The 25,562-nt window shown below is 35.7% G+C and overlaps 1 protein-coding gene across 2 annotated transcripts in view; it reads right to left on the bottom strand.

Annotated features, from left to right (window-relative positions):
* Nucleotides 1–25,562, bottom strand: part of Stet (stem cell tumor) — a 374,943-nt gene that overhangs the window by 30,609 nt on the left and 318,772 nt on the right. For both annotated transcript variants that reach the window (XM_083091373.1, XM_083091374.1), the window contains exon 7: nt 3,114–3,256. In XM_083091373.1, the coding sequence (XP_082947499.1) occupies nt 3,114–3,256 (143 nt within the window). The remainder of the gene's footprint in view (nt 1–3,113; nt 3,257–25,562) is intronic.

The raw sequence follows: 25,562 nt of genomic DNA, 5'->3' as shown, positions 1-25,562 counted from the left end.
TTATTGATGTACATCAACTGCGGAAATGAAGGCCGAAAAAAAGGGGGAAAAAATTGCGACCGCTTTATTGTCCCGCATGATTTATCCAAGACTCAATTTTTAAAACGTATCCATTCACATGCGTATCTTCCCTGAAGATCCTCCGTCCCCCTCGAACGAATTTATGAGCTTCTACGGAATTTATCTTAGACTTACCGTACGTTGCCGCGTATCTCTCGAGCTCTTTCGGGATCATGTAATGCTCAGGGAAATGACTTTTGATGGACGGGCGCGGGGCGTTGTTCGCATTAATAATCCAACATCCGCGATAACGTTTCGCGCGAAAGCGCGGATCGACAAAAGAAGTAACCGGTAGAAAGGAAGACAAATGCACAGTGAATTCCGGCTTGGGAAGGAGTTTTACGGAAAGGAGGAAAAAAGAAGATGCGATGAAGTTTATTACGTTTCGAAGTCCTTCCGCCTCCCCGCGTTTCAACGACATAATAAGAATAAAACGATGCAAAGTAAATAGCGACTACTAGCGACATTATAAGACATTAGAAAGAATATAAAACAAATAAATTTCACACAATTAATAAAAAATGCATATATTAATATTAATATTAATATTGTACAACTTCAAAAAGTGAAGGAGAATAGAAAATATAATAAAATATTAATAAAATGAATGTTAACACAAAATACCAAATTTTGGAGATTTAAAGGAAAGCACCGTAAGAAGAGCAGGAAAAAGTAAAAAGTATGATGCAATAAATAGGAAGTTGTGATATCGAAATATTATCAAAAATTGGAAACGGGAGGAAGACTAAAGAGAATAATAAAAAAAGAAACACAAAAGGGGAACAAAAATTGAACCAACGCACCCCGTTTTCTATGGAGAAAAAATACGGCGATGGGGGTCACTCTTATCGCCGTTTCCATACGCACGAAGGAAAAACGACGCCTTATCTGGCGTTCCATGAATAATTTACAGAGCTTCGCGCGCTGAAAACTTTTATCCCATCGGCGAAAGAGAGAGACCAAACACAGAGAGAATCGGCTGTAGAATCTCTCGGTCTCTTTTCTCCTCGTGATCTTGGGACTTGGAAAAGAAAGAGGTGGAAATGTTGGTGCGTTCAGAGAAACGTCGAGATAGAAAAAGCAGAAGGTGGAGAAAAGGGAAAAGAAGGCAAAAACCATCAATGTGGAGGAGACGAGAGAAAAAAAGTAAGTATAATAGAAAAAACCATAAGCGGAAGAAGCTGCTTCCTTTTCCTCCATTTTCTTTCCCGTGGAAGTGTATAATGCGTGCTGCAACACTTAAACAATTTCGTTTCTTCTGTGACGTCGCTTCAATTTAATCAACGCGATGTCGATTGAGAATGAAGATTGCGGAATGCAATATATGGCAATATACGGAATGGAATTAGCTGTAATTAGTCAGTAACTTAATGCCTAACATCTATGGCGAGCGCAGGTGGTTATGCATAGGATGCTTTCCGTTTAAGCTCAATATTTGTCTTCTCATGCATACAAATATTTTATATCCTGTAATATGTCGCAATTACAAATTTATTTAAATTTTCTTTATTAAAATTTATTTAAATTTTCTAAATAAATTTAATTAAATAGTATCCTTGTATATCAAGTTTTCTTTTTATTACATATTATTATTATTATATATTTGAAGTATTCACATATTTTTTTATAAAACTAAAAGACTTTATTGTATCAGTTTCAATTATACCATGTTTTCACATTAAATAGAAAGAATAAATAAAAAGAAAAAATATTAAATATACTCGAATTATATAAAATAAGTAATAAAATACGTAAAAACTGGAATTCTATATTATATACTTCTTCATTTCCTCCTCTCTCTCTTTATTTTATATTGTCTCTATTTATTACTATATATTTTTCTCTATTTATTATATTTTTTATTACGTATTTTTCTAAGAGCTTATATTCTCTCTTCCAAATATCCACTTGCTCAATACACGATTGTTTTATTCTTTATTATTGATAGAATAAAAAATAAAAATAACATAGTATATTATATTTTTCTTAAATAATAAGCCTGAACTGCATTAGATTAGACAGAAAGTAAATGCAACGCACGCACGAAACATATATACGATACGTTGATTCTGCAAGTCTGACGAAAAAAGGAGGTAAAAAGTGCGACGGAGACGTGGTTTATCTCGATCCCTTTTTCCACGCTGTCGTAATCGTAATAATTCGTGTGATGCAACGACGTCGCCGATTTCAGAGAATTTCGGCTTCTCTTTTTTTCTCGATATCACGATTCGCAATATCGCTATTGCAATTCGATAATATCGCGATGTAATTTCACGTTCACAGGAATAATATCCCAACGATATAAAATTACTTAAATTTAGTTTTCGATATTCATTATAAAAATAATAATAGCAATATTTTTCTATTTTCTTGTGTTTAAAAAAATAATGGAACTATATTTATAATAGAAAATATCTTATATTCGAGATAATAATAGACATCTCAAAAAGATGGCAAATTCAATTTTGGAAGAATACCATTTTCATGATCCACGTTGCTTAAACGTCGTTCTACGAAGATTTTATCGTCTCTCTCGTATTTTTCTAGCCGCGAATTCTAGTCGGTGATGCCTTCGATAATTTGAATGTGCACTGACGCAGATTTGCTTTCGCATCCATTAGCGTGAAAAAAACGTGGCTTGAACGTTATATAAAATTGCAGCGTGATACGTGATTTAAAAGAAAATGAGTGCTCGTATTACGTTGGCATTTCCTTCCGCAATGGCCGAGAAAATTGACGCACTTGCGTACTATGAAAGAAAGAATCAAGTTGTCGATGCACTTTATCTCGGTGATAAAATAAAAAAAAATAACTGATGGAATCCAATTAATCGTTTCGATCGAGAGATTCAGTATTATATTTATTGTCGCAAATATATATATATATATATATATATATATCTTAAATATCAGTAAACTGTATATTCTTAAGAGAAGCGTTCATTATTGCACGGCGTCTTAATAAAAAAAGACGCGAGAATGAATAGCGTGAAATATATTTTACAATGTGTATAGATCGAGTGGTGCTGTTAAAAGACAAATTAAGAGACTTACCCAGCGTGCAAGAACATGTAGAAGGCAAACCTCCAGAGCTCGAGTCGCTTGTCCGGCCTGTAAATGAAGACACTGTCGATCGGCACCGGCCCCGAAGGATTCACCTCGCCCATCGCCACTGTATAATACGTGAAGAAACCCAACTGGAACAAAAGCGGACACGAATATCGTCAATAAAATCCGAGATGAACTTGCGATGATAAATAAAGAAATTTCGCAAGAATCGCATTTATTGAATTTAATACTGTTAAAAAACAAAAGAATTATTAAGAAATTGACAATCAATAAGAGTCCGAATATTACAATTTAAGTAACGATAAAAAACGAGGAAATAAGAGTGCTAAGTAATAAAAAAAATTGTATATATATTTTATATCAATGTATTATTTTTTTAAAATATAAAATTACATTATATATTTTCTAATTATACAAGATATGTAAGAAAATTAAATTTTAGAAACATATTAAGTCCCTTGTCTATTTTAATTAATACTATTTATTATAAATGTTTTATTCTAGTTATTATTTATTACTATTTTTACTTGTGTATATTATTACTATTTTTGAAATATAACATTTTACCAACAAATCATCGTATCTAAAATATGGTATGTTGCAAGACATTTTTCCGAGCAGTCCGTCGAGAAATCTTTTACACGCAGGAGAAAAAGATCGTAAATAGTCGAGCAACTGTAGAGAAAATACGAGAAAATAACAAAGAGGAAAAGAAGAGGTGCACTTGTGTGTTAAAACAAGTAAGATTACTCAAACTACGCGGCGAAATGTTAGGTACGTGTGATGAATTAGTCACGCAATGCATAAGGGTGAGTAATGAGTGTGTATGTGTATGTGTGTGTTTCGTATGCAAATACACACGTCGCTACATTGCGCTTTATATTAATAAAAATTAATAAATCATTTTCCTCGCGAGATATTTAGATATTTTGTGCATTTATTAACTTATCTTGATAATAATGTTTAAGCGATCATGACTAACGTATTCATAAGAAACAATTAATTTCTTGAGTAGCAGAAAATACACCATAAAAATATTCATTTAAAATATAAAATATATACTCTAAATATATAATAAAAATTTAGTTCTTGACATCCGCAAAAAAGAAGCGATAAATTTTAGACGTAACATTTCGTAACAATTTTTTCAATCTAGCTATCTCTGGATGCTTTCAATATTTTTACCTTTACACACATACAGATATTTGAATAATGTATATCTCTCTGGACACTCTACATAAACCACATACATCAAATAATAATCATACACATGAACACGATATATTAATATCTACTGCGGCGTCCATTCAAAAAGTTACGCAACAAAAATTACGCCGCAACCAAAACTCATCTACTTTAATCACGCTGAGCAAACTCTATACATTCGCCTGTCCCTGGGTGCACGACCTCGAATAGAACAAGGGATGACTAAGAAAATGGCGGAATCCGGCGCGCAAGTGAAATGTATGCGCATAAATTGCGCAATTCTCCGCGCAATGCCATCGGCGTTGAAAGGGTTAATCAGCGCGGCGGTTGCGAACCAAAAGGTACGTTGAACCTACGTATAACGACGGCGATAAAGATGTCGGTCCACGTGCTACAATGAATATACTCTGCAAAAAGGGATATGAAAATAAATGGCAAATAATCGCGAGCGAGCGGTCGCGCACGCACGAAGCACGCACGAATGCACAAAGTTGCGTGTGGCGTGTTAATACCTTCGCTCCGACATGCCCGGGAGTTTATAGTTTATGACATTTCCCTCGCAAATAAAGAATGTACTATGTAAGTAGAAAGTTTCTATGAACTTCGCGTAGAAATTATTTTATCATTCCGTTGATTTTTTCTTTTATTCTTTCACTTTTATTTTTCGAAAATTTAGTCAACTGTCATCGTCTCGAAGAATCCATTCAAAATTAAATCAGGAATAATTTCGCGTAAAACCGCGATTTTTAATCACATATCACTTCAAAATTCATTAATATTTTGATACTTTTGTTAAGAAAACGCTGGTTACAGATAGAGGTCGAAGAGTTTCGTAAAAATCTACCATGTGTCGTGACTTTAGCATCGAAATGCCGTGCGTTATCAAATGCCACTCAGGAACCTCCGTTTTCCTCTACTTAACCAGTAAAGGAATACGGTATCGACGCAAACCGAAATGCCGAAATGCAAGAAGTCTCACGTGTTACGCGGACATTACAGACACGTGTCGCATCGTACGGGGGCGGCTCTCTTTCCCAGCGCTGGCAACTTTCGGAATTAAATCAACGCGTTCGCGGTGCGAGCAGGCGAGCCGTAAATAAAAGCGAAAGACGCGCTTCGTGCGCTACGGATTCGTGACTCGCGTTTGTAACCGTTGACAGGGTATACATGGCACCCGTTTATACGCCCGGATTTAATTTCGTTTCAGACTCATGCAACTTTGCGAGGCCGGCGCGGCAGCGAGACCGTCCGTGTCGTATGTTGCCGTTGACGAATCTATCTGAGATTTGCTTTCAAAAATGCGGGCGACGCGTTTAAATGGAAGGGAAAAAAGTTACGGTGCGCTTTCACGCAGCTCGCGTTCATCATCGTGTTCAGTCGCTCGTTTCGTCCTGTCGAACATTGTTTCGAATCGAGTGAACAAAGCAAATTTGTACATCGACATTTCCCTCGCTTTCACTTCTGAGAGGGAAATACTCTACTTTTTCCACTTTGTAAGAAAAATTTATATAAATTGTAAACGCATTTCATGTCCTCTAGTATTAAAATCTTAATAAAATTCGATAAGACTTTAGTCAGATCGAGAAATAATTAAGCGTTACTTTTGCCATTAATTAAATTGCATTAAATTATTATTTTATCGCAAATATCACTAAGATATAATCAATACAGGCATCTAATTAATTCTATTGTGGCAATATCCAATCAACATATTGTAATATAATACCTATACAAAGAATCATGAATCATAAATTTATGCAATTTTAATTAATTTCTCAATTAATTACTCCTTATAAATTAAATAAATATTAATTTCTCTACATTATATATTAATTATGATAATTGCTTAGCACCAATCGCCAATCTGACTTTCCGCACAATGCTTCTCGTCATCGTCGGTTCTAAAAGAACTCTGTGAAAGCATATTGCGCAAATATAAAGAGATACGGCGCTCTTCGCCGTTGCATTATACAAACTATCTAGCGTTTTGTAAATGATGGCGGCGATATTGCGCGTGAATATTAAAACGAGAGCGATAGTAAGAGAGAGCTCTTTGCAATACGATAAATACTTGTTTCATTTAATGAGAAAGCTATTCAAATGATTGCTTCTATAAATTTTAGAAAAATTTTTATAAAAATTTTATGTTCTTCTAATGCGCGCGCACTTATATGTATATGCTTTGATAAGTATTAATATACAAATGTGTTCAAGATTTATTTGTAAAATATTTATTTGTGAGAATTAAAATGACATAAATAAACAGAATTAAATGACATAAATAAACAGAATTAAAATGACATAAATATTCTATTATCAAAGTAGTTTAAGTATTCTGATCTGTGACGTTTATCTTGATTTCCCTCAATTTAATTTTTCAATATTTTCACATCACGATTTTCGTACGGCAGCTCTATGAAATTTGCAGATGTATATTCAAGATTTCCAAAATATCTATTTCAAAATTAATATGATCAAAATTAATATGATAACACAAATATTCTACTGTAATAATTTAAGCTCTGATCTAACATTTATTTTGGCTCTCCTTAATTTAATTTTTCAACTCAGTTTAGTCAACTCTGTTTATTTCCATGTTTTTTTGCGATAGCTCTATGAAATTTACAGATGTGTTTCCAAAATATTTGTTTGCGACCAAGATTAATATGACACAACACAAATATTCTATTACTGTAATAATTTAAGTGTCCTGTAATAATTTAAGTGTTCGTGACATTTATTTTGGCTCTCCTCGATTTAATTTTTCAACACTTCACATTACGATCGTGTTACATGCTGGCTTGATGAGCGATTTTTCTTTTTCGCGTATGTTTGCACACGGAACGCTTTCGTCATCGAGTGTCCGATTCAAATGTTTATTACGTCATAATGATCCCGATCGCCTAGTGAGTGAATATAATGTTGCGAATGCGGATCGCAAGAATGGACGATATAAATCAGTCGATGTAATATTACGTCGAGACGTGGCCGCTTACACGGTGTATTGTTTCGGCAAAACCGGGGAAACATAATGGCGGAACCCTAAGTATAATGCGAACCCGCACCGCGCCCTTCCGACCGGGAAACAAGGAGCCGGAGAGCGGGCAACAAATTGGTTTTAAGGCCGAGGAGCCTCGACGTTTTCCGCCATTGTGGTCGAGGCATTAATTAGCCGATGCGAGAATTTGTTCGCGCGTCCTTTCGTCCAGTTTCGTCTCCGTTCTAGGCCTTTATATCGTTATCCTGTCTCAAAAGAATGTTGTAAACGATACGATAAAAAATTACAAAAAAATTATTATTAACCATTAATGTACTCCCACAAGAAATACGATATTTTCTAACAACCGCATCCGATATTTATATTTTACATCAAAGAGCAGAAAAAGAATAAATATTACATTTTATTGTCCAAAATTATAGTTTCAAAATTCAATGTACATGACATGTAATTAAGATAAAATAAATTCCGTCGCTATTCATTCGATGATTGATAAAAATATGCGATCAGTGACATTTACTCGCGATTATATTTCAATGTCGGTTCAAAAAGGAGGTATAAACAGCATGTTGAAAATTATTGAAATGCGTTGCTACAACAGGAAATAATTATCTACTACAATTTCACTTTAATTAGAGCACTTTGTGGATTTTTATCCGACGAATAATGCAGGCAAATAATTATCCTTTCAATTGTACAAACTTATATAGTGTAATGTATTTTAATAACGGTCTATTAATTGCCTACGCTATGTAACGGTTATAAGGATTAAACCAAAACAATCGTCATTATTATTCGAAAATAAATAAAATTATCATGGGATTAACAAAATTACGCACAAAATCAAGACAAAACAATCATATAAAATCGATTCAAACATGCAAGTAAAGTCTAAAATTATTGCCTGATAGAGAGTGCGCGCGCGTTTTCAATTTTTTATATATTTCCAAGAGTGCAATTCTAAAATTTAAAAGCAGTTATATTGTCCTAATATTACTGATATTGTTATTGTACTGGTATAGTATGTGTATTCAAAATAGGTTGGATCCAATTTCACCACAGGGATAGTTTCAATTGCTTGCTTGTAGTTTCTCTCTGCAGAATACTAAAGTTAACATCAATTGAAATTCTCAAATGTTAAATGAAAATCAAATAACGTGAGATTTTTACATACAAAATTTATCATCTTTTTTATTATAACATTTCCCAGAGCTATACGAATAAAAAGAGGAGATCCGTTTTGATGTATACATATATTGAATTTTGATAATAATAAAATTTGATAGTAATTTTTCCCTTAATCTCTTAATAATAATTTTTAAAATAAAGTATTATCTGTAGATTTAAAAGTTTTTCTAATCTCCACAGCGTTTAATCAACCAATACTTTTAATTGTAAGCAGATTTTCGAAGATTCAAAACTATCTATATGAAAACTAGATATAGAAATGAATAAGAAATACTCAACATTGCACATTGATAACAACAATAACGTTTTTTTCCGCACTGTTTAATTTTCTGACAAATGATGCATCTCCGTCATGCTAATGGAACCAAGACATCTTCGAGAAACAATCTCGCGCGAAAAGTAATTTAGTGATGTAGTTATAATTTTTCTTTCATTTTCTTTATGCAGATTTATCTTTATTAAGCAATGAGATCTTTACTCTCTCTTCATTCATCAACATTATATAACAATTCATCAATTATTATTCGTTGTTTATTTTATATATATAATCATATATATCATAATATAATTCATTAATATAAAAAAGATATCAAATATAAATATAAATCAAAATAAATTGAATATATATTTAGCAGTTTAAAGTAATTAGATTAATAACAAAGCAACATTGCTATTTGAAAATTTTCTTTTGATTATAATTGAGAATTTTGAATGCTTTCTATATTAGAAAAAGAAGAGATGAGCTAAGATGAATACTATCCCATATGTCCTCGTTATAGTAACTAACTTCTGCAGAAGTGAAGGACGTCTCTGAAGTTGAAAACGTCTCCAGTCGGTTGACGTTGGAAGCTCAGGAAGAAAAATAAAAAGACCAGAGGAGAGAGGGCTAGGGAGAGTAGAAAGAATCGATGGAAGGGTGGGAGAGGTGGAGGAGGAGATCGGTTCAGGGGATCCTCTTTATCCCGAAGGGGGAAAACGGCAATACAGGCGCAGGAAGCAGGAGAGAAAAGAATAGAGGAATGCAAATGGTCGGGCTCGATATGCAAAGGAAGAAATATTTACGTCGCGAGCGTGGAGTATCGCGTGAAAGTCGAGGCAGGACTCTACTTTCTATCCCTCCTTTTCTTCACCTTCCTCCCTTCCAAAAGTAACGGTCGAGAGATCAGGAGGGAAGGAGGGCGGGAGAGAAATAAGGTTCGTCGTCGATTGCTCGAGTCCTCGGTAACGATGGCCATGCATCGATGCATCGACACGCAATGCAGCGCGGTAGATGCAGGCAATAGATGCAGACGGCGAGGCGCAGCTCGCATTCCGCCGCATCGAGAATTTTATCTCTAGGTCTTATCGTTACGGAGATGTTGACCGCGATAGTAAGGCTCGCGTGATAATTTCGTATCGACCTCTTTTCCCGTGTTTTATGACGCCAATCCAATCGACGGGGCGCGCGAAAATTCGATGGCAGCTAATATCAATGAATCAAGTACGAATTGACGGAATATCAAAATAATAAAGTGTATCATTGAAAGGACTTGGGAGCTAAAAAATAAAGAGAACAATTTGATTTGCAAAGTAAAGCGAATTCTGAAATCTCTTTTGTTACATTTATACATGGCAGCGAAAAAATATAGAAATAAGCAAGCATATTGTACTCAATTATATTGAAATTTCAATAATTAAATTGAAATTTTTAACAAAGTCGTGAAAAATATCTTATACAAGCTTCGTAAATTCAATATAATGTATGGATACATAAGCATTAATTTTATTTTAATTACAACCCTCTGGATTTTTATAAAAATTTCCACAATCTGCATTTTAATCGAGCATGAAACGATGCAATGCGGACGAACACACGTGCGGGCAAACGTGTGCGTTTACGCGCGGCCGGTAACGCTTTATTTTCTAAAAAGCCACCTATATCCGTAACTCTTCGGAGTGCCAACGCGGATCGGCCCATGGATGCACTTTCCTCGGATGCACATTCATGGGCGGCGACCAATGGAAAAGCCGAGAAACGTTGTCGGTTTTCCCGCGGCTTACAGGGAGAGTTTCATGGTTGAATATCTCAGCTGCTGCTGATAGCAACGCTCTATCATTCGTATTTTCGTTCGTCGAGAACTAAAGCGTGACAAGCACGAGATAAATTTTCTCTGCAAATAACGCGGTTGTTATATTGTTTTTATGAAAAACAATTTTTTCTATACGTTAATAAAAAACGTAGGATTAACTTATATAATTGTCTACCATTTCCTAATTCTATGATTTCCTAATTATAATTCAATTTCCTATATATATTAAATATATTTCCTAATTATAATTTAATTTTCTATATTAGATTCTTAAAATTCGGTAAAACAATTATACATATAATAAAAAGCGTCAAAGTTCCTAAATTCCTAAATTAATGAATTAAAATTATTAATCTTTTTAATTAACTAAATAAATTTAATATCAATTATCTATTTTGTGATATCAAGTTAGACAAAAGAAAATACACACTACGATATTTTTATATCCTACTTAATCTTCAAACTTCACGAAACATCTATATATTATTGGACAGATATTACAGATTAATCTTCGGAAGAAAATGGAGGCATTTGACAGAACCTTCCGGTATAAAGTTTTCCAATTTCAGTGGACGATATCTAATCCCCGGTGAACAACGTTAACCTCTTCGTCACGACGTCGCGACGCTCCGACTTTCACCGCTCGAGTCTTCGTCGCGTCGGTCTTTCTTCTCTGTGCATTCCGGCGAATTCCACCGCGAGTTATGCAGACAGTACGATAATTGTTTCATTACCGCGAGCCCCCTCCCCCTCTCTCGCTGCGTAATGTATGGCCGCTTAACGGCAACTTTTACGAATACCCCATCCCGCAATTAACATCACATCTAATCCTGGGTCGGCGATTAAGCGAAAAAGCGTCGCCTTTTTCGAGATACGATGCGAAATTTCGACTAGTTATCTTCTATCTAACTTCGCAAGCTCGGCTATGTCACTAATGAAAATAACACACGTACAAGCGCATACGTGCCCACGGGTCAGTACGTCGAAAATACACGTCGACCGAAATTCACAAACTTATACTGCTCCACTCTGAAGATATAAAATTGAGTAATATTTCAAAAGTTGAGCTTTCTTTAAAATTAAAAAATTAATGAAATATATAAAATAAATTTTACAAATGTCAATAATATGTATACATATAAAAATTTTACGAAAAACATTATTTTTTCCTAAATAATATTTTATCTTCATGGAAGAAAAATACACAACAAATATATGATTTAATATCTGTGATTTATATCTCTCAAATTCATTAAATTTACCTCATTCTATGATTTTCTTAATTTATCACATATTCGCTTTACTTTTAATTTCCTGGTTTATTGTAGACTGCAATCGAAGGAAATAATTTTGCGTAAACTTAAACATCCCCTCGTTTATACTGAAAAAGAATTGCGAAAAAACTTCATCTTGCAAAGCACGTTCAAAATTACAGCCAGATTTAATCCGCGATATTGCTATTGCCGTATTCTCATAATGATCATTACTTTGCCGGGTTTATGAGATGAACCTCGTATTACTTTATTACGCTCTCAACAAGCGCGCTTATTAAACGAAAACAAAATTGACACCCTTGAACGTGTTGACAAATTCAAGTGCGGGTTAATTACTGTCAGAAATGCGTCATGATGTACATAGATATGTTTACGATGGCTCACTAAATCGATAATGTTAATAACAGAAAGCAATATGGTAATAGTAGTAACTATATTTATTGTATAATGGCCTAAGGCAAGTTTTATGAAACTATAACATAAACGATAACATGCATAATATGCAACAATATGTGAGAGTCATAGAAAAGCTTTGAATACGTTAATAAATTGTAGAGATATATAATTGTAATACATATCGGCATTAATTAAAGAAAATCTTTAATTGTAACTGCACTTTTAAAGCAGAAAAGTATTATTAAGTAATTACAATTCTTTTATATATATGTATTTTTGTATTTATTTAATATTTTTATAAAAAAAACTTGAAAGACAATGCGCGACATCATTCTCAGCACTTTACGTATCTTCGCTAATCGAGAATAATTTGCGATTACATAATGCACTCGAGACTATATATTAAGCTGTAAGATCACGTGGCGACGTAGCATGCGGAGCGAGAAAGATACGAAATCGAGGTGTCGCGACGGCAGCGGCAGGTTGCTTCAAGGATAAAGAGGAAAAATGAAGCAATTAACCCGAATATCGACTAATGAAGCTTAATAAGGGTATCCAAGTTCTCGCGAGTCGTAATGTGGAGTCGTAATACGCGCGCGCGCGTATGTATCCGCGTTTTAATTAATACCCTCTTACTCCAACGACATATCTTTCCCTGCCTAGCGGAATGAGTCGTCCATTGTCTCTATTGTTTTCTCATCATAATGTTATGTGTTCCGAAGCATGTCATTAAAAGCGTTCCCTCGCGAAGCGACGTCGTCGTCCTCGACCTTCTCCACCAACGCGTTCGTTTCTCCGAGAGAGTATTTTTAATTTAATATCGCCATGTAGTACGTTTCTTAATCTCGTGGTTTGTTCGTCCGCTATTCGCGCTCAATTTTCAGTCTCGCGAACGCGACAACTTTAAAAGCTGCATCAGAAGACGACGATTCTTTTTCTGCGGCGGCTTGATGACGGTTTCTTGCATTTTATTTGCGTCCGTACAAGTCTCTCCGGTCAATTTTTTTCTAGCCGTCATAAATGAGAGTTATTAACACCGCGCGCACGTGGATTCCTTACACGTTTTCTCGTCCACGTGGAGTAGTACACATTTCACAGGTATGAAGAAAAATAGAGAGCGAACGTGTGTGAGCGCGAACGACACGTCATATTTTCGGAACAAAATTTATTTACCGCGAGAAAGCGATTCTCTTTATTCTTTGAAGTCGTTCTCTCTCTTTTTTTCTAGATACATATGATTCAATCTTTTTTTCGCATTTAATATTCTTCCGAATATCTCTTCGGTGAATGAAATTATCACCTAACTCATTTTTTCCCGCGTATTATTTTTTTCAATATTAAGAATATTAGTTGAATTTAAATAATATAGATTATCACGATATATATCGTGAAAAAAATATGTTCATTTAGTTCTCAATAGAAAATATGTTTATTTAGTTCTCAATAGGAAAATAAATTTACCAGAAAATTATGATTATACTGTCTTACATATTTTACATCAATTCCATGTTCGAACGTTCGCTTGCAGCTCAACTATCGATTATTCAGGCATTAAAAAAAGATACGAGGAGCTCGTCGCATAAATCCATCTGCAGTTTTAACGAGGCTCGCGTGCCCGCAGCTAGAAATTAAGCGTACTCGCCACTTTTATCCGTCTTCTGAAGTGTCGGTTAAATATTCCTTCTGAAAAAGATTGTACGGTAGACGAATGTTGTAACGGAAAGAGAGCGAAAAATGAGGGAAAAAAAGTGGGAGGGAGGGGAAAAAAGAGGAAAATGGGGAATGATAAAGACAAAGGCGGAACTAATTTATTACAGCCTCTTCGGGAGGGGGCCAGATGAAACAAAACGACACAACGAGGGCCTGTAAAGACAGTATCATCGGATGGAAAAAAGCAGCGTAATAATGTCGGATGGGTGGAATTAAAGGGAGAATTAATTAATTACATTCGTGACCCGGTTGGTCGAATTCGTCCCTCGAACGAGCGAGCAATGCGTGTAGGGAATTCTCGCCATGTAATATGATGACCGTAGGGAAAGTAGAAATTTCTGGCATAAAAGTGCGCATGCACCTCTACTTCTTCTTTTATATAATATATTTCAAATATTCAATAATCAGTTTTTCGACAATGAATATTAATATCTAAGGAACTCTTATATAACGCAAGATACTTTTAACGCACATTAAATTAACAAACTGTATTATTTGAGTGTATTATTTATTACAAAATAAATCCACGTTAGCACAAAAAAGTAATTTTGATATACAATGATAATCATAATTCCGAGGGGTAAACCGCTAATCAAAATTATGTACACTAATGCCTACTAATGCCCAATTCCTGGGCATTACTGCTAAATTTTTAAAATTTAATAATTTAAATTTTAATAAATTTAAAATTATTATTTGGAAAAAAAGACTTAAGACTACTTTAATAACGTCCATAATACGCATTAATACTTCAATAAAACCTAATAATGCCCAAGTAATGCCCAAGCAACGCCCAGTAATGCCTCAAATTTGTACACTGCAATGCCCTCAGCGGTTTACCCCTCGCATAATTCTTTTTGCCGAAATTGACGATATTAAATTTTTGTTCCCACAAAAGTTCTTCACAAAAAGTCTCAAAAGCAGTTGCATATTACATTTAATATTACATAAGTACTTTAATAAAACTTTTTGTTTATCAAAATGAAAGAAATATAATTTATATGATAATATACTAGAAAGTAATATGAAGTAGATATGATTTTTGTCGCAATCTCTTTCTGCATAAGCCGAAAACAAGTTGAAAGTCTTCTGTTCATAAAAAATTGTATTTAAAGTTACCTATTTACTTTTACATCAAATTTTAATAACATGTTAATATTTGTTGACAGAGTTCATTTTCGCTTTGAGACATAAAACGAAACTGAACCACATACGATATTATTTAATCCGGAATAAAAACAACAGGATCAAGATAATAGTCGAAAAGAGTGGCGGAATTAAAGAGAGAATTAATTAATTACAACGGAGGTGGAAAATGTTCAACTCCGCGAGTTCCGCTAGACACGAAATAAGGTTTGAATGTGCGTTCGAAATTGAAACAAAAGCAATTTAGAATGATGTAACTTCACGAAGCAGAAGTGCTGGGAAAAAGAAAAATTGGAAAGAGAAGGAGAGAGAAAATCCAACCTTTTAACATTAGAGCGAAAAACATGATCACATTCTAAAGAACATAAACTAGAAAAAGAAACATTCTCGTACCGTTTAAATCATATTTCATGTATTCTAAATAATCTACTGATAATCTATTGATAATCTGCACTAAAAATCTGCGCCTTTCAAATACAATTTTTACTTTTTTAAGAATTTAATTTCAAAAAGATGCAAACAATGTATAATGCGAGACCGTGTTTTATCTTCATGCTATTATCTTTTTTTTAATAATGTAGAATTTTACTTTTAATACTTTAATACACTTTAATTACTTTTAGTAAAAAGAAAAAAAGAAATATATTGGTTCATCTTTAATATATAGTTTAACAGCGCAAATTTTCTATTTTTCTTCTTTCATTTTTCCGCGGAACAAACAGGACCAATTGCGCTCAGTGTCATATCATTTAATTACATCATCTTATTCCATAAGCGTTTCATGTTGTCCGGTGGCGTCTCTCGTCGTTTAATTAACAAGTGGGAATATTCATATCCGACGTGGGACGGGTTCCGCGTTGGACCGCGAGCAGATTAAACGGCGCGAAAAAAAGGAGGAAAAAGTAAAAGAAGAAAAAAAAGAAAGAACGCCGACGTGGTAACAGAAGTGCGACGACGCCGACGACGACGACAATTGCGACGACCCGGTAGAGCGCGTGACGCAACCCGGGATTTCCGCAGAGTTTTCCGGGATTTCCGCGTATTGCTTTCCGCTCCGAATCCGCTTGTACGAGCCCTCTTCTTCTCCACCTGCGTCAGCATCCTGGAGGATTTATGTATTTATACGGGCTGGACCGCATCCGAGAATGCCGCTGTGTGTCAGGAAGAGGAAGAGAGGCGGAAGAGATGAGGAGAGGAGAAGGAGGATCTCCCCTCGATAATCGTCGTCGGTGTGTAATCGCGTTTGCACTCGAATCCGCGATTTATGACCGGTCACGTCAGCGTACCGTGGTCGCTGTACGCGCGTACGAGATCTCCGGCTTGATTAATGCAGGAAGGAATGATGGAAATAATATACAGCGTCCATTCCTCTTCTCGTTGTTGAACGTCAGGGAGCTCGCGCCGCTAATGGAGGAGCTTCTTCTTTTCGTTGATCGATGGACGCGTCGCGCCGTCCATCCGGCGGAGTAATAAAAGCGATAGACAAGAGAGCGATTCTGGCGCATTCATGGCGAATATGTCGAATTACGCGGCCGGGAAAGAAAGCTTTGCGGAGAATTAGCGTAATCGCTAACTTTTGCGTCTTTCTTGATACACTATCAAATATGCCTTCAGTCATCCAACGAAAAAATTATAATAAATTGTGTATATCTGTGTGTAATTTCCCAAATAATACAACTACAATTGTTGAAAATTTTCCAAATCAATAAATAATAAAGGCATGTTACGATAAATTCTCCGAAAAGCCTCATCATTATTTTTTTCTCAAACACTTTCGGTTTATCAGCATATGTGGGAATCAAATGCTTAATCTATCGTATCTTGATGGTTGGCGACAAAAAACCTCTTTCACGCTGTACGAGCACTCGCCATCTTTCCCGGTTTAGACGCTTTTTGCCATCCGACTTCGGTGAGAAAACGGATGGACTCTGATAATGCGAGGACCACTTCCCCTAGTCCCGGACGTGGATAAGCCGATAGAAGGGAAGAAGAACGTATATGGGTGAAAAGCAGGGGGATGGCAAAGAGCGCACCATTGCCAAAACGCTGACCAAAATCGATCGAGTATACGCGCACCATGAATATTTCATGCAATATTTGTCTAAGAAACAAAGGATAATTCTTAGCCGATAAAATCGCGTCCGGGCGCGTTTCATGTAATATTAATTTTACGAAAAAATTTGTTATCGGTAGACAAGATCGTAAGCGAAATCCGGCAGTTGTTAGAAAGGGGGAGGGGGATTCCTATGAATATTTCATGCAATACTTGTCTGTAAAAATAAGAGAATATTCGTGGAAGAGTCGACGGAGTATGCCGGATCCAACCGTGCGAGCGAGCTCAAAGAAATATTATTATTGTTCGACGTGAGCACATTTCCCGAAGTGAATGTCGATGCGATCGGATATCTCGCGAAGTAACTTATAGCTTGAAAAAAAAGAGAAGAAAAATGTTTCTTGCGCGAACAATTTAATAAGCATCCAGATTTTGCAACAGCGATAACGACGATTTTAATTAGAAAATATTCTGTGATCTCGATTTAAAAATTCTAACATAGCAAATATATCGATTATGCTATTAATAACGACATTTTTATTTTCGAATAAATAGTATTTACATTTTGATCGACCCTTTTTCACATCTTTTTGCTGTTAAAAACGGATAATTAAATTATATAATTATAATTATATTTATTAATGAAATAATAAAATCGAGTTTATAAAATTGAGTTTATATAAAAACGTGGTTCGTAAAAAGACAAAGGAGAAATACTACGACTTTCCCTTCACCTCTTTCATCACTCATGTACGAGCACTCATCCACCATATTTCATCCTCTTTCTTTATCTTTTCTTTGCAGCTCGCGTCGCCATCGCTCGTTGCTTTCGCAGAATGTAGAAGGAAGTAGAAAGAGCTATCTTCGAGTTGGCGGTATAATATTGTTAGGTATGCAAATTAAACCATTCAAAGGCTCTGATGAACTTCCGGAACTTCTAGCGTGCTTAAAAAAGGAGGGATGACGCGACAGAGAGCGAAAAAGAGCGAAGTTTCCTCACGGTGAAGATGGAGACGAAATCAGCATGAGTTTGAATAATTAATCTTGGATAAATGTAAAATGCGATGCTTTCGCATTTCACATTTGTCCAAGTATAATACAGTACAGTTAATGCAAAGTAAAAATGCATATCTTATATTGTCGAAATATCGATAATTTTTATAAATTGTAATACATAATTATTAATACACACAAGTAATAATTAAACGTATTGCATTTGTCTAAATATAAACTATACATTTCATTAATGCAATATTTTGTGCGTAATAATTAATTTGCGTGATTTTTGTAAGACAGTTACAATATTTTTATTTGAAAATAATCTGGCTAAAAAACAAAAGTTCAGTTTCAATTTCTATTCTCTATATCCCTCCACTCACGCTGCTTAAGCGAGAGAGAGTGAAAATTATTTTCCATCCCACAAGAAGTACTTCGAAGTTTATGCCCGTAATTATCCCCGCAATATTATGTGATGCAACAGACCGTATAACACAAAAATGTAATCCCTCTGCAAGTTCTGACAAATATTTTGATTAACGTTACGCATATACATGTATCTTCATAATACGTGCTTATACGATGCTATAAAATAATTGTCCGACAAACTTGGCGATTTAATTCGGAGGTAATTTTTAGATTTTCGTACACGTGTTCGTAGATCTGTGATCGTTAAGAAAGCTTACGTGAAATAATTGCCAATTACGTAAATCGTAAATGTAAGAAGTGGAGAGTCATTAAGTATCCGTGATATAATGTCATTGTCGAACGTAATCCGACTACAACGTTTGTCGAAGCTATTAACATGCAAATTTCAGTGAACGGCGTTATCTCTTAACGAAACGAAAAACAATTTCCATTACTATCGAAAAAATGTATCTTTAAATCTAAGTTCGTATCTTTAATTAACAAATTTAATTAAAAGAAATTCATTATTACCGACATTACTTAATATTCTACGTCGCAATTAAACGTGATGGGAGTCAATTTAATAGGTTTTTCGAAACAATTCGACCCGTTAAGGAAATCCGATTTCAACTTCCGTTGATCGTATATAGTCGTTTACGAGATTTACATTGCAGAGAATTCCGCCCATCTAGGACTGTCGAAAAACCACTCCACCCTGTCTCTCTTTCCGCTATCCCGTGAAACACACTTCGAAAATACGACAATTTACTGTAACTGCGGCTTTTTGGTCGTAGTGGAAGATATTACGCATGATATATACGCGTCAAACCGCCCGACGGATATATGTATACGTCATGTGCTCGCGTGCGCCATTAATGTCTCCCCGGCGTTGTGGATTGATTATCGTCCTCCATGCAGTAATTTTTGTCGAGTCGCCCCGCGTAGAGTTACGATACCGGCATACGGTTGTTTATTGAAAATCGATATAACTGCGTTTGCATCCTTATATTGTCCGGTCGGAACATTCACCAAGCGATGTTTAAGTTTCGTTTGCCGTGTCGGATATAGTGACATTAAAAGAGGCTTTATTGAAATTCGCATATCATTATTATTCAATAAATATTTAAACAGACTTAATAATTAAAAAAATAATTATGTATAATAATAATTATTATAAGATGATAATAATCTCAACTTTATTCTCAAATTACTTTTCAGAAATTAAAATTACAAAAGAGAAAATATTCTAGAATAATACTACACACATATATTACAAGTCAAGCGATATTAAATCTATTTATTGAATTTTTTAATTTAAAATCTAGTAAAAAATCTATGTGCGTTTTTATGTAATTTTGTTATTCGTAGAGTTATGCGTTTATTTTATTTTTGAATAAACGTAATGAAAAGCTGAAACGAATGATAGTCAAATTCATTTTACAGTAAAAATTTGTTAAATATAATTACGAGTTTGCAAGCTACTTTTTATAAAAATCATGTAAAAATAAAAAAGAATGTGTTGTGCATAATATAAATAAAATCAACTACTTTTGTTTGATATAAAAGAAACAATTAATCGAGAGAGAGAGAGAGAGAGGGAGAGAGAGAGAGAGAGAGAGAGACGCACGCACGCACAGTTAAAATTTTTCAAATAATAAAAAAATAAAATTTAATCTCGATTTTTTTCGCGTACCTGTTTCTACTGTCATAAAATATTACATCATATATTTCGCAGTTGCACATAATCGCAAAAACGCACGTAATTACGTAATACGGTTGTTCACAGAGTGCAAAGTTTGAGATATCACGGCTATTTTATCGCTATGGGCGATAAGAATGGCGTCAAAGTAGTGATTTCATAAAGCGCAGCGGGGTCGAATAACGGCGACGACGGTAATAGTTCGCCGTGAAGGGTGAACACAGTCAGAAAACAGTAGTTAGTGCATTTTATTAGTGCAATAAGTGGTGGTAGGCGAGTACATAAAACCGGCACTTATTGGCGGAACGTCGTGCTCTCCGCACGAAGTAGTTAAAGCCACCGTGTGATCAGCCGCGAGGCGCGGATGAGTGGCATTGGCTGGCCAGTAGTCGCTACGACCGATGGTCAGACGTGTCGCTGTAAACGCGTGGCTCGATAGTCAGTATCAATACAACCGAGCCGACAATGCGCTTACACGGTGCAAAACACACAGTGGCCCATTGACAATGATTGAATCGCAACAACCTCGACGTACTACACTTGATACGATTTTTCAGTCTGACTTTGTTAAAATAAAGTTTTGTACATACATATAATACGCGCATTCTTAATGCCTTATACCTTACTTCAATTAATTATTCGCTTATTAATTAGTTTGTCAAATTGTTTGTTCTTTGTTCGTATCGCGATTCCTTGCGAAGCTAAATAAAAATTTATTCGCGTATAAATCTCATTTGTCTCGACTTCATGCATTTTAAGCACAGTTTCAGTGCGATAAATAATTCGAATTTAATGAAACCGCCGTAATGAAAGTTAATTAAAGTGGGAGGATTACGTTGGATTGTCGCGCAATCCCTTTAAATCGTATTGAGAGTACCTTTTTATATCGCATTCCGATTTAATGTATTCAATGGACGAGCTCCGCTCTGTTCATTTATAAGGCGGCAGTAGTAAGAGTCGACGCAATAATCAGACACGCTTGGCCGTTCGAACGAGTTCCACTGTACCAATGGATAACGGAATTCATTATCAAACATACAGTCGACGTTATTTCTTTCTGACCCCTTTAATTTACGATTATTTCAAGCGTCCTGATTTAATATGCTTTAAATATGCCCGTATATAAAAGCGCGTACGTTATTTTGAGCTCAAAATATTAATCTCCGATTTTAATGCAAACCCTGTGCTAATTTATTGCATTATATATGTTCGTAAAACAAAAAGTTAATATCATATTTAAATGTGTCGTTTGCATTTCAATTAATTTGTATATTGTTAAAAAAGTTGCACACAAATATTTATCAAATTTAAGACTTAATCAAATATTACTACGAGCAATAACAATAGGCAATACCATATGAATTTTTTATTTTATCGTCATCATAAAAAATCATTATAAATAATTTTTTTTTTGTTTTAGTATCACATGTTTGGTTGGCACGCTGTATATTTAATAATTCTATGTCGCGACTAATCAAATTACCGTCGGTTCATTTGATCGGCTGTTTATTAAAAGGTCGCACGAAATAATTATTCAACTATCATTTGCAAATTAATCTGAGTTAATCGTCAACCGTGTAATTGAATTACATATAATTCCACATATTCGTGTAGGATACGCGTGAATCCAGCGGAAACCCATCTCTTCCGTACACTATACGATGGTAAAGCCTTCCTATATCCTCGGCCGTTGCAAACGCACGGAACTATTCCCATAGCATTAATTAAATTTCCACCCTCCCATCCAACCGGTCGCGAGCCGACTGTACGAAACGATTCCTCGATTTCATGATTTCTCGACCGCCAAGCTATGCGCCGCGGCAATTCGCAGACGACCGCAAAACTCCGTCACGCAGCCGAGAGGGTAGTAGACGGCAGTAGAGGAGAGTCCAAGGGTGGCTTACACTCGGCTCTCCTCTCCCCTCGCCTCCCGCCCCCTTGCATCGTCCTGCAGCTTGCAACGGTTTAACGCGATCCTGTGCAAATTTGTATGCGGCCAAGTTTATATGGTACCCGGGTTGAGCGTTAGTTCCATCCACCCTTCCCCCCTTTTCTCGACCTATCCGCCTCTCGTCCTGCTCGTCGTCCGCCATCCCGCTTCAATCCACCGCCATCGGCTTCCCCCCCTGTCCGCCCTTCTCCACACTCTGGGTCAACATCGCCGAAAGCGTATCAACACACACGCGATCGTATCTGTGCACGTATGTCTTTATCACGGCATGTACACATAGATATGTACACGCGATGTCCAAAAAGCCGCGTACTTGCTCTTGTATGAGCCAGCTATAATTACGTAATTTCCAACATTAAGCCCCCTGCTTATTAAATTGTAAATTAGATTACGTTGCAACGTAAAGTCTATTTGCATTATTCATTTGTATTCGCGAGACCTAAGCTCTTTGGCTCGCCGAAATCTCTGTATATTCTTTAATTTTCGAATATTAAATAATTCCACATATGATTAGCAGAATATCTAAACGCGAAAACAATTATCGTTCTCGGCTTCATGGCTTATCCGTATTACAAATGTGTTCGAGAGGAAACCTGCGAGTTCCGGAACATCCTGCATACGTTGCACACATCTGTTCATACACAGATTGCCGTTTGTACGACGAGCATATGCACGCGTGCAATGCAATCTGTGCGTATATGGGCTTTTGCGTTCGATGCGTTTGCAGATACACGCATTTACGAATGCATATCGACGCACATATGTACATTATCGAATTGTATTATAGACATGCACGCATCATGTAATTGTGCGTGCATGCTCCTCGGAAAGTTTTCAATTGCTTTATCTTAATTTATATATGTATAAGTATCTCGTAAAAACACATAGTATCGCGCAGAGTATATCTGTATACATGTATAAATTTTTCTTGCCTTCTCACTGTTAAAAAGATATAGAACCGTTATTCTATTACGGAAATAATAATTTAGTGAACTCGACAAACAATATGGTACATTAAAAAATGTGAAAAAATTAGTTGAAAAATTAATAATAAAAAAGAAAAATAGAAAAAAAATATGGATATTTATATTTTACTTGGAAATTTTAAAAGACCATCTGTTCTCTATTCATTAATAAATTCATTAGTTTCTAAGTTTTACTTTTTAAAAGTAGGCGAGCTATTTATCGGTGATTAAAGCTGCAAGAAAACTTGTAAAGTTGCTTTAGTATAGACCATTCGAACATTTAACAATTAATCTTCTGTCACCGCTTAAGTTATAATTATCTAAATTATCTAAATTATTATAATTATCTTTCCTATATAATCGACTCTGATTATTCGAATCTATAATAATATCCATTTATTACTCGAATATTATATATATCGCATATAAGTACAGTATTCATATATATATATGAATACGAAAACTCTGTCAATTTCGAAATCATGCTAATATTGGCCGAATCATTGGGATATATCATGCTAATATTGGCCCGAATCATTGGGATATATCATCGAAATAACCCATTTTTAGATACCACAATTTTCTTGTGAAATTCTCGCCTATTTTCAAATATTCGGATATCCTCTTTCGTTCGTATTATCGTATACAAACTCGTGCGAAATACGCAGAAATCGCCAAGAGCTTCAAGTATACCGCATACGAGTTATGACGGTGCAATAAAATTTACAAAAATCTTACCGCGTTTTGGAAGAACCGCGCAAAAAAATCACTCGATCCGCCTTGTAGCGCGCTCTCTCTCTTTCGCTACAAATATATTTCATTCTCATGCAAGCTCTCCCGCAGCTGTAGTAGGACGAGAGACTCTGATATCACCAACGGCCAGCGAGCGACTAGAGCGGACACGGCCAAAACTTTAAATTTCGTAGGGAAAGCCCCGACGGCGTTGCCCCATGCTAATTTTACGATGCTATGTCGCCGTGCGTCACCTACGTGTCCCGACCACCCAACCCGTGCCTCCAGCCACCCCTCTTCCCAACCTGTTCTCGCTCGAGATTCACCGGCGTACCAAACTACATCGGTGGCTTTTCAGAGGTACGAGAGCTCCGGTACTCTCTCGTGCACCCCTCAGGCAAGAAGGGAAAGCCATTTAGATGTTCGACCGGACGACGTACGATGCACCTGAGGCCCCACTCTCTACCGCACCAATCCCTACTTTTGCCTCCTCTCGCCGCAATATCCTCTTTGTACTTCATGTTACGGCGCCTTGCGCTTTTGACGCCATTTCTCTTTGAATCAACGATGGAAAAAGCGCCTAAATTTTGCGATAAAATCATATTTACTAAAAGATTCGTGTGTTACAAAAAAATACATGGAAATGTAGATAAGTATCCTTTTTATCATTGTCGCGAATAAACACGGAGATTATCCGCGTGACTATCATTGAAATTTAAATTCATCGATACTGTATTTGTGTCGAATGTATTGTCTGGTAATTATCACGCGCCGCGTATATCGTGTTGGCAGTCGAAATGTGTAACTGACTCATTTGATCAATTGACAGATGGCTCGGCGAACGGTTGTTTAACGTCGAACATCAAATCTAGGATGAATTACGTTGCATGGGTGTAAATGAACAACACGGGACTTAACTCTCTTAATTTTCAATGAATTTTGTTCTAATTGTAAAATGTAAATTTAAACAGATCGAAAGCGATTGCTGAAATTTTCTATAATTTATATTCAATTTATACATACAATTTTTACATTAATCAGTAATCTACATTTTTTTCGTATAACACCGCTTAATACAATTTGCCTCGCTATTTGCATTTTATACATTTCCAGCGCGTAAAAGGTTTAATATATTATTATAATCATAAACCTGCTCGCAACGTATTGTATTTCTATGAATACAATATGCCCACACGATACAAATTACTTTCCAAAATTATACCAAATAATGGAAAGGCAGGAAAAAGTTATCGCGATACCCTTCATTACGCGTTATCGATATTCACTTGGTCGAACACTCGCGCGAATATAATAGGCAGAGGAATAGCGCGATATTATATGTCGAAACGCAAGCAATATGGGATCCGCCACGTTCACGTACGGGTTCCGGCGGCGGACTATTGCGTTATTATTATTAATGCATATATAACGGCGCAACAAAGCGATCGTTTAATCGGCGGCCGATGATGATTTCGATCTGATTCGCACACGACGAGGCCCGGCATTACGCGCCACAATGGGAAGGCCAACCCGTACACATATGCGGAGAATAATAAACGTTATTGCGCCGAATACCGACAATAATTTGATAATTCGTGCTTCGATCGACAATAGCATTAATGGATTACAATGCCGCTGGTGAC

The sequence above is a fragment of the Camponotus vicinus genome, unplaced genomic scaffold (assembly GCF_025532165.1).
Source record: "Camponotus vicinus isolate PSW18456_S1 unplaced genomic scaffold, iyCamVici1.0 SCAF_2, whole genome shotgun sequence".
Taxonomy (NCBI): Eukaryota; Metazoa; Arthropoda; class Insecta; order Hymenoptera; family Formicidae; genus Camponotus; species Camponotus vicinus.
The sequence above is the reverse complement of the archived record's forward strand: the minus strand, read 5'-3'. Positions and strand labels throughout refer to the sequence as shown.